Here is a 10,919-nt window from a genome sequence, read left to right on the forward strand (position 1 = left end):
TCGCAGGTGCTTTTGATGATAAGAAACTGGAAATTGCAGATACATTTAAGTATTATAACATATTTTTTTATTCTTCTTTATTAGGGTTTTAGGTGTGTTACTCGCATTCGATATGAATATTTGAAACCTTAACAGATTTGTTAATAATTAGTAGTCTCTTCTATTTTGAACCTGTTCAAAAAACAAGTTTCTTTGTTTTCATAACATTGAAATTAATTAATTTGGGTACTTTTTTAAAAATCAGTATGTTGTTGAATTTCATGAAGTGAAGTGGAAAATACTAACGCTACTTAAAAATGTTGAGAAATTATATAAAATTTATTTTTGCACTTCTTCTTCTTGTAAGTCTCTTGGGCGTTATTAGTGCTCAAGCCAAAGATATACTGTTGGATAAGGAAAACTTTTCATGTGGAGAGAACGAAGAGTATGCAAGGTGTAGCACTGCTTGTCCAGATAAATGTAATACTCCTCCAGCCCGTTTTTGCACTGAGCAATGCTTAATTGGATGCGCTTGTAAGGAAGGGTTCCTTCGTAATGACAATGGTAAATGCGTTTCACCATCCCAATGCTAAGAAGAGTCAGACGACAGTCAAACTTAAATTAAGTTTAAAAACTCAAACAAAAATATTAAGAATAATTTCCGAAATATGTTAATCATTTTTTCTTAAATTATTTGAAGTGTATTTATAATATAATATTATTATTAATAGTCGTTACTGGACTATTAAACTTTTTAATTGTAATAGTAAAGATCCTTCATAATAAATATATATACATAAAACGAATACAAAAATTTACTGGTTTCTACTAAAAAAAAGATTTTTAGTTTGTATTGTTAGTTCTGCCATGAATTGTTCAATAAAAGAATTAAATTTTATTGAATTTTACTGAATTTACATTATATTAAAATATAGTAGAGAATAATTTTTGCATTAAAAGTCTTAATTAATTACCACTCTGAACGTTTAATTTTATAGAAACTAAAAAATGGAAAGTGCTACTTGACAGCTCATTGTTCATTGACCACAAAGTGCTTCTTTACACTATTTTATTAATGGATCTAAAGTCAAATTATGTGAAATACAGTTAATTCATAGCTAAATTAAAACTACATTATTATGAGTATAATTAAAAAAACAACAGTTTGAACTATAAATTAAAAGTATTTTTGGTAAGAATATAAAATTACAATAGCGAAACAAACTGATAATTAAAAGAAAAAAATGTGAAGATAGTTTTTGTCAACTTAAAAAGTAGTTAAAAATAATAGAAACGAATCCAAAAAAGGAAAGGAGATCTATTAACAGAACTGCTGGGTCAAAACTGGTTTGTAAAATTTTCGTTTCGACAATTTTGTATTTAAAATGCACAACCACTAATAATCTGGAACATTACTGAAAGCTGAAGAAGTCACAATTAAGGCACTAATATAAACCGGCGAATAACAGCTCAGGAGATCGGTGAGAGAGTACGTCTTATTATTTGGTTTAATCTGAAAGTTTGTCGTATAGGTTTTTTATGCTTTTACTGAAAAAATTTGTGCCGTTGCTCAGCCAAATGTCAAATGTCAAGTAAAAATTATCAATTCTTGAAACGTATAATGACTGTGGACGTGAACAAAAAATGAGTTGTTCATTACAACAAGAGACCATGACCTGAAAGCATTCGCATATATCCATAGATTAAACGTATGTGGTTTTATTTTCAAAAGTGTATGTATTTATATTAATATTATATTTATTGTTGGAAAAATCATAGATTTGTTTCGCATACTACCCCATATCGATCATCAATGGGGTTTAGAAACATCTCCTGGTGTAATTGGACATATATCTCCTCGTAGTATATATAAATTTAAATTAGTAAAATAAAACTGTACACAGAAACAGAATAATAAAAAAAAACTCATATAGTTCTAGAGCTACAATATTTAATATTAATGATAACATGTATGTACCCAAAAAATCTCCTTAAGATTTTAGAGCAGGGTTTCTCAAATACCGGGTTGCGGGCAGTACATACCATTACGATCACGTTTTTTTAAATATTGTATTTTTATCCTTAACGATATATAACTTTTTTGGACATTTGTACAAGTACTTACAAAACAGAATACATTTTTATTCTATTCGTAATACGTATTGGGTTGACAGACACTGTGAGATTATAGTTGTGACCTATTTTAATCAGATTGCAGAAACTTAAGGAAAAAGCGAAAACAGCACAAAATTGTTAGATAGATTAACTTTAATAATTACTCTCAGAGGCAGTTTCTTAAAAACTTAAAATAAATTATGGGTAGTATAAATTTACGTGACATTGCAGTTAAAGTTATAGTATTATAGTCATATCGTAAGAGTGATATTTAACTGTATGGATCTCAATATTGGTAAATATGTAACAAATATTGGCAATAATACGATTACTATGACCGGCAGTAATACATAAAATAGTTATGATTCAAACAGACCTCCTCTTTAAAATAGCATATCAGATTACGATAAAAATAAAGGAACAGATATAGTTCAGTGATAATGGCGAAAATGATAACGACATCAATGATTCTTTTCAAACTCCAGTTTTTTAAAAATGCTTAACCTCAATACCTGTTTCGATTATTTTGACATAAGGGAAGACATGTGATTTCTTCTCTATTTTATATGGTTTATTTTGAATTGATACTTCAAGAGCAATCCTCACATGTCAAATAATTTGCAACCTAACACAATTTCTATGCATTCTTTCAAAAGTATTTTGTGGAAATAAAAACATCGATTTTGGGAAACAGAATTTTCAGAATATTCGGTGTTTGCACGATAGCGTTCACGATCGATAACATTTGATATTTCTGGTGCAAAGTTTTAATAACTCTTATCAAGCTACAGCTTGGTTTAAACAATATTTTGTCGTCTCGCAAAGAAAAGGATTTACTCATTTAAAAAAAAAATTGATTTTCCAATAAAAATTTCAAAATGTTGAAATCTGCTGTTACCAAAACTGCAGAGTATCCTAAAATTTTGATACGTATCCTTTGAGGAATAAAAGCTCATATGGGTGGTCAATAGTGTTGTCGTATAAACGTCAGACTAGAGATTTGTTAAGTGGTAGTATATGTTAAAATAAAAGTCATCACCAAGTTTTGATTAAAATCGAAATGTCCAGTATTATTTAATAAATTTTGAATATTTTCCAGATTTTTATCCCTTTTTAATAGGAGCTTAGCTTCAACATTTCAAACTAGTCTACTCGTTCATAGAAAAACTTATAAAAAACTTATTTAATTTTAAAAACAACTATATACATTTAATAAAGCATAAGAGTTCGTAGAATTTTGAAACAATGTTGGATTGGTACAAATATTTACAAATTTGATGAAAAAATTGAATGCAGTAAATGGAAACTAAAAATTGCTTCAAATTGAATTTATATGACTTCTTAGCCTAGTTAAAGTCTAGTGTGGGGTAGTGATAAGCCCCCAGCCATTAAAGAGTAAAAGTGCGTAATAGCACTAACTCAAGAACAGTAAGAAGAAGATAAAAAATTCATTTATATTTTATAAATTATATGTTCAAATTTTCACGAATTATCTATGTGGAGTTATTCAAAGTTGGTCTGGGAATGCTTTCAACTTCGCAGCACCCTAGCATCGAGGAACTATGTTAATCTTATGTGGGTACCGGAACACGAAGAGCATGAAGGCAATGAAATAGCAGACTCCCTAACAAAGAAAGGTGCATGTACTCCTTTCATTAGTTCAGAGCCCTTCTGCGGGGTATCAAATAGCTTCACAAATAGCTTATTATGTGAACGGGAGAAACAACATCTACTTGAACACTGGAGAGCTCAAACATGCATGGGACAGTCAAAAAGATTCATGATTGCTGATCACATCAAAGTTGATGCTATCCTTGGCCTTAGCAGAAACGATATTAAAATCTACACTGAACTTCTTACAGGACACTGTAGACAAGACGTAAATTCGATTATCTTCAAAGCGGGATCTTAGTCCCAAATCAAATAGGTAAAATTAAGTCCACAGCAATTACAAGATTTATAAATAGTCTAAAATTATCCTAGTTGGGTCTTTAAGCGCACAATAGATCTTTTAGATCGGGGTGCTTTAATAGCCTATTACTTAAATAATAATAATGTGGAGTTATAATTTTTTTGATGCAAATCTGTGATTTTAAAATAAAACATATTCTAAATTTATTATCTCAGGTATGTTTAAAGAAACACTGTATTTCGTAGACTTGATCTTTTCAAAAAGGCATTAAACCCTTATGTTAAGTAAACCAAAAAACCATAGGCATCGGTGTAAATATCTACGAATTTATTTTATTTATGTTTATACAATTTTTATTTAATTTTAATTGTTTAAATAAGAGCAAACCCGTCTCCATAAATTATTTAATAATTTTACTTTTGGTACATTTTACAGTTCATTGCATTTAAATTAAACAAAATCTTTTTTTATCTCAATCATTGTGTTTAATAAGAATTTTTCGTTTAATATTATTTATTTTTTGCTGACATCTGTGTTTGTTTTAATACCAGAGATCATTGGATTTTGCATTTTTAAATGGGAATCATTCTGTATAAAAATCCATATTTCTGTTGAATTTTGTAGAGTGGAGTCTCATAAGTTTTAATTCAAAAATGTTGTACGGAAAATTTTCTTTTGTGATCCTTTTGCTTGGTGCCTTTTTGGCAGTTAATGCACAAAATGGTATGTGAAACTTTTTTTAAAAAAAATATAAAGATAATTTTATTATTTATTAAAACATATGTTATATTTTAGAAGAATGTGGTCCAAATGAAGAATACACATGGTGTGGATCAGCTTGTCCAGAAACTTGCAACAGTGACCCAATGCGTATGTGTACCATGCAGTGTGTCATCGGATGTGTTTGTAAAGATGGCTTTGTAAAGGGAAACGATGGAAAGTGCATACCAAAATCGAGTTGTTAGGTATCAGCTGGATACTAACTTAACGTCTACACTGGCTAAACTTTTTTAAGCACGAATGCAAAAATTTGTATATTTTAGTGAAAAACTGGAAGAAAACTCAGCGTAGATGTAAAGAAATAAAATATTAACATTAAAGAAAAACTTCTATTTATATTTTGAAGTAAAATACATAATAAAAATATTATATGCAAGTAGTTAAAATATTTCAATTTGTATCCAAAGATTACATTTCTTTAGCATAAGATTTATATATACCTTCAGCTCAAAAAGTACCCGGATTGTGTAAATAAAACACACAAATTTGAATTTTATTCAAAATTTATTTTATCTTCTTCAAAATATGCTTCTTCTGAAGCGATACACATATGCCAACGCTTAACCCAATCTTCCATACACTTTTCGTAGGCCCGTCCAGGTATGGATTTTAGTTCCTTCAGCGAATTCTCTTTTACCGATTCAATCGACTCAAAACACTTACCACGAAGGGGCAATTTGAGTTTCGGGAACAGGAAAACGTCGCACAGCGCCAGATCTGGCGAACATGGTGCCTGAGCGATGACAGTGATGCCGTGTTTGGTCAAAAAATCGAGTAGAACAAGAATTTTTCATAGTAAAAATCGCTAAATGCACTTGAGGTAGTCTCACATTAACAGCTGCTGTAAACAAACTAATTGACAGATGGGGCTCAAATTTGTACCATATGTCAAGAACGGGTGTACTAACATAACAAAAAAAAGGTCTATTACTTAAAGAGTAGTCAACAAGCAACAAAATCCGGATACATTTTGAGCAGAAAGTATTATATGATTGTAAATAGTCTTGGGATATTTTGCCAAACTTCATTACTATAGATTGAATTTAGTAAACATTAAATGTTAAGTGATCAATTAAGTTGATAATTATTGTGGAAAATTACTAATTGTGTCAGTATTCATACTGCAACTCGATATCTGCAGGGCATTTAAATAAAACCATAAGGTATTCACTATTACAAGAAAGAAACTTGGTAAATAATAATAATCTAAACAGTTGCCTTAGATTATGATAAGCACTTCATCGTACTGATTTATATAATGAAACTGTCTGGACCTTTGTCTCCTCACGTAACACTTAATTAAAAACTTTAAGTTAATTTTAACTAACTTCACTTAATATGAACTTAAACGAACTATCTTAATAATTTTTATGGTATTTTTTAAATAATTATCTGTTGTAAATGTAAACAAAAGTACAGTGATATCACTATTTTAGACTAATAGCACATTCACACTGTCTCATTTAGGCACTTGCTCATTTATATTAATGAGTGAACGTTCACATTATAATGACCTCATTTATGCAGTTGACAAAATATTTATAAACTTATGGTAATTTTACTTTTAAGGTTTGCATTCGAATTTTTTCGCCATAAATGAGATAATTTATTGTTAATCAACTCATTAATATAAAGGCGCTTTGTATGGTAAATCATCCTCATTCGTGGCTATAATGAGTAAAACCACCTGAATGAGACAATGGGAATGTAATATAAATCTCAAATCTAGACATATGGATTTCCCATATTCTCAAGAACAGAAATTTGTGCCGACGCGTTCATGTTTGTGATTTGCTTTTCAATGTCAAAAAATATGATCCATTTTTAAAACGTGTTACGGTTTGGAACTACAAATGAGTTATCTGTAGCAATACTAAATTCATGATGAATTTACTCAAAGTTAATAGACCACACCTCATATTTCATATGGGCCATATAAAAATTCTATATTCATAAAAAAATCTAATTTAAGCTTATGCGATTTCAAAGGAATCGCATTTTCGAGCTTCTACTGAGTGGTATTTTTGGACAAATTCAATGATTCATTTATATAGATAAGACCACTAAAGTTGAATAGAAAATTAGAATGTTTCATTTTCAATTTTTGTAGCTCGTTAAAAGCTTTTAGAGTTTGAAGGGGTAAAATCCCACACAAACCATATTTTCCAGATTCTCAAAGATCTCATTATTACTTATTCCAGTTTCACTAAATTATTAAAGATGGTATAAATCTTGCTTCAAATGAAGAGATCAAAAATTAGTTGAAACAGTTCGATTTATTAACTGATTTATGTATTACCAGGAGATGTTCAAAAGTTGTCGGTTTGGAGTGGACAATATATGTGTCGGTAAAATGTTAATTTGATTTCAATAAACAAAATTATTTTTCCGATAATCTTATACAATATATAATTATTAAAGGCATTTCATCCCAGCAAATTTATGTTTTTTATCCAAAATATCAACAAGTAGCTCGTTTCAGAAAATTAAAGAGTAAGAACTTTTTATGATGAATGAACAATTATTTTGCAAAAAATTTTCCCAAATATTGGTATTCGAAAAACGATCAAAAAAAAATTCACAAAAATTTGAGATTCCTGCAAAAAGAATTAAATTTTTCGAAATAATTAACTATAATTATATTCGAAGCTTTCAAGCATCAATAATACAATCAATAAGATAAATTAAGCATCAAATAAAAGTATATTTAATGGAACTTAGTATGCAAAAGTTGCTATTTCAGTGAATCCATCGCAGATATCGGATATTCCCTAATAAGAGATACTTTCCCAAAATATAGTTCTTTTTTAGTTTGTATTCGTTTTTTTTGGTTGAATTTTTGCATTCATACACTTCTTGACTACACTTAGATGAAATATATTTAAAGAAGCGCTAGTCATATTGCTCGCTAATAGCATTAAAGGCTCTCTATTTAAGCACTTAATCTAAAAAATTATCTTGCCATTGTAGCTTTCTCATTGCAATTCGATATTGCTTTGATTGTATTTTTAATCTTGCCAAGTACAAGTAACAAAGTAATCTGTGTATTTCTCTTAAATCTATTCCATAAATGATTTTTTTGTTTTAATTTAAATCAAAAGTTGGATTTAAGTTTATTGTATTTAAGTATATACAAAATTAAAAAAAAAGCCAATTTGTGGAATCAAAATTGCTACTTATTATTTTGAAATTAATTATTGACGAAAAACTGTTTCTATAATGGATGACATAGAACCCATTAAGAAAGAATCTGAATTCGTTGTAGATGGAACTGAAGTTGAGGTATATACATATATATCTGTATATATATATATCATATATATATATCATATATATATCATATATATATCTATATGTATTGAATTATAAATCTACTAAAAAATGTTTACTTCAATGCAGGTTTTAAAGAGTGCAAATCAAAAGCAGCGCGAGAAACTCAATGATGAACTCGACTTCTATACCGATGTCGGACTTCAATTGCTAGATATTGAAGGTCGCTTGGATACGTTATTGGTTCTACTGCAAAACTTAGAAGATTAGTAAATGCCATTCCTCAAATGCATGAGTCGCTGACTCCAATATTACAAAATATTTATGTCGAAATTCTCGTGATCGATTTTTATTTATTCTTCAGACAAGAATTATATCAATGACAGCTGGAACCCTGATTTTATTTTTATATTTGGTAGTTCTTTATTGTAACTGATTGAGCTTATTAGCAATAAACTTGTTTAATTTAGAAAGAAAACATTATACTCCAATTATTGAAAGTTGGTCCCTTAGAGAAAAACCTTTAGAATAAGTTGTTTAAAAAATTTTTTTAATTCAGTCCGTTAAATAGACGGAATCTTCGAATATAATATCACGTTTTGTGCACATATTATTTGCACTTAAGCGTTACCTCTAAAATTTGAAGAAGTCCGATGTTTTTCATTTTCCGATGTAGTTCCATTTTCGAAATGTCAGAATCGCTGTCATGTATACTCATCACGAAATGTTTTGAATTTGAAAGTGTTTGAAAAGTATTTTATCTAATAAGCCCCGTCTTCTTCCGAAGTAAATTTCTAGCATCGGATCAGAGTGCCCGATTGCACGGACTAAAACTATCTTTATTCCTGGATACCTTGTCCTATTGCGGGACAACGTAGGTATAACTTCAAGGATCCATTATTAGTCATTTAACACTTTTATCGGTATGACCTGCATCCAGGTCCTGCTATTGCTTCAGGTGATTATACTTGGCATTGGTAGGTACTTGGACAAAAAGTTGCGTTATAGTAATGATAACAAAAATGTTAAATTGAAGGAAGTATATATAACATTCTTTATCTATTTAAGATAGATTGCTATAAAATTTATTTTAAATATTTTGAAGCGATTTAAATGCAGAAACTGATTGATCTTATTTAAAAAACGACAAATATAGTATCACATAGAAAAGATTTCTTGACTTACACGCAAATCTGCTGCGCTGATGACTGCCTTGTCTTCGTGGGGTTATCTAACCGTTTCCGCATCTCCAACGAGCTAAATGCCCACCTTAGGACCCTACTGAACTACTACACCAGGTGAAAGGTTAGGCTAAACCACAGCAAGATCTGTACCATAGCTCTTATAGGCCAAAGGCAAGGTTGCACTAGAGACTTCAGTGTCTCGCACATCAAGCTAACCAAGCTAAGGTACCTGGTTATTGTGTTATTCTCCCAGCACAACATCATTCCTCACGTGGATGCCATTAGCAACGAATTTCGTGACTTTCGAAGATACGACCAGTTAAACTGCTATAAACAGCTCATTCACCCCCTGTCCTCGTACACCTACTCCATTTGGTCTGCAATCCCTCGCCGCAGACCTCTTCCAAGCGTTGCGCTACAAACCCTTTCAGTATGGAAGGGTGGGATTCTGATGCTATTCTGATACTATTATTCGCCTTTCCAACCACGGCTATCGTGACTCTGGCCACAGAGTCCATCACATAACCCCGCCTTCATCACTTCACACATTCTATCAGCGCATCCCTCATGCTTTTTGGCTTAGATAAATCTAGTCCGCTAGACATTAAGCCTCTTGGTCACATCTTCTCCACTGATTACTTGAATAAAGTTTTTATATTGCTGTGGAAATTTTTAACATTCATTGCAAAGAGCTGGTTTTAGTTAGTTCAAGGGCCCACACCGTGGCTTTCGATGCTTCACATATTCTGCCAAAGTAGAGACTTCTATATATAATACATCATAACTTAGTATACTTAGTAGGTATACTATACATCATAATAAGCTGTATTATTTAAACTATATTTCCAATAAAAAAAATGTTGGGAAACACTGTAGCACTTAAGCACATTTGTACCACTTAAAGAGATATTGAAATTACTTGAAATTTTTAGATTAAATTAGCTCTCAAATCTATAGACTTGAGAAACAAACTTGTAAAACCGAAGTCTTGTAACTTACAAGTTGTAAGTTCCCTTGAATGCTCTTTTCTTCAGTAATTCATATTTTTACTTAAAGAAAAAGTTTGCTTAAGTTTAGCTTTTAAGCTTTTTCTAGTTTATCAAAAAGCTTTGTATTATCGTTTTCATTCATTCATTAAATTTTGATTTTATAATACCGTTAGCCGTTAAAAGAGAAAGGCTATTTTTTAAGAGAAAATCAAAAGCTTCATATCTAAGTACATGCAAAGATATTTTGTGGAATGACAGAGATTGCAGTAAGAGAAAAAAAAATGCGAACAAAGATAAAAAATATTATCTAAATATTATTATCTTTGATGCGAACTATTCAAGATGTTCTTAATTAATTGTGACTTCGAAATTCCAAATGCAATAATTATTGAATAAATCGATTATAAATAAAAAACTTGTCAAATGTGCATTAAATTAATTGCTTTTATTTTAAAAAAAAAAAAAATATTTTTATTTCCCTTAATTGATTTTAATCTCTTATAAGCTTTTAGTTCGCTACTTAAATTTAGAACATTTTTGTTTATTGTTAATGATAAGCAATATAAATTTTTTTATATAACAATTAAAATTAATAATAAAAAATACTTGTTCCTCATAAAAATTCAATTAAAAAGACTTTAAGATGAAATTAATTGAAAAAAATTAATAAAACATGAGTGATTTTTTTTT

General features: G+C 29.8%; 3 protein-coding genes across 3 annotated transcripts in view; 2 read left to right on the forward strand and 1 right to left on the reverse strand.

Annotated features, from left to right (window-relative positions):
- LOC119676881 (laccase-4-like) overlaps positions 1-10,919 on the forward strand; it is a 472,379-nt gene that overhangs the window by 203,781 nt on the left and 257,679 nt on the right. The gene's annotated exons all lie outside the window — the stretch shown is intronic.
- LOC119676888 (chymotrypsin inhibitor-like) overlaps positions 1-10,919 on the reverse strand; it is a 188,254-nt gene that overhangs the window by 14,222 nt on the left and 163,113 nt on the right. The gene's annotated exons all lie outside the window — the stretch shown is intronic.
- Positions 4,618-5,023, forward strand: LOC119676887 (chymotrypsin inhibitor-like). Its single transcript, XM_038088149.1, has 2 exons — positions 4,618-4,729; positions 4,802-5,023. Exons 1-2 carry the CDS (start codon positions 4,660-4,662, stop codon positions 4,969-4,971), a joined length of 240 nt encoding a protein of 79 aa, XP_037944077.1. The 5' UTR covers positions 4,618-4,659; the 3' UTR covers positions 4,972-5,023.

Source organism: Teleopsis dalmanni, chromosome 2 (assembly GCF_002237135.1).
Source record: "Teleopsis dalmanni isolate 2A chromosome 2, ASM223713v2, whole genome shotgun sequence".
Lineage (NCBI taxonomy): Eukaryota > Metazoa > Arthropoda > Insecta > Diptera > Diopsidae > Teleopsis > Teleopsis dalmanni.

What these genes read in the sequence shown, in the direction of transcription:
- LOC119676887 (XM_038088149.1), top strand. Translation starts at nt 4,660, where the DNA reads ATGTTGTACGGAAAATTTTCTTTTGTGATCCTTTTGCTTGGTGCCTTT. An exon ending in GGCAGTTAATGCACAAAATG is followed by an intron (nt 4,730 to 4,801) that starts GTATGTGAAACT and finishes GTTATATTTTAG; the next exon opens with AAGAATGTGGTCCAAATGAA.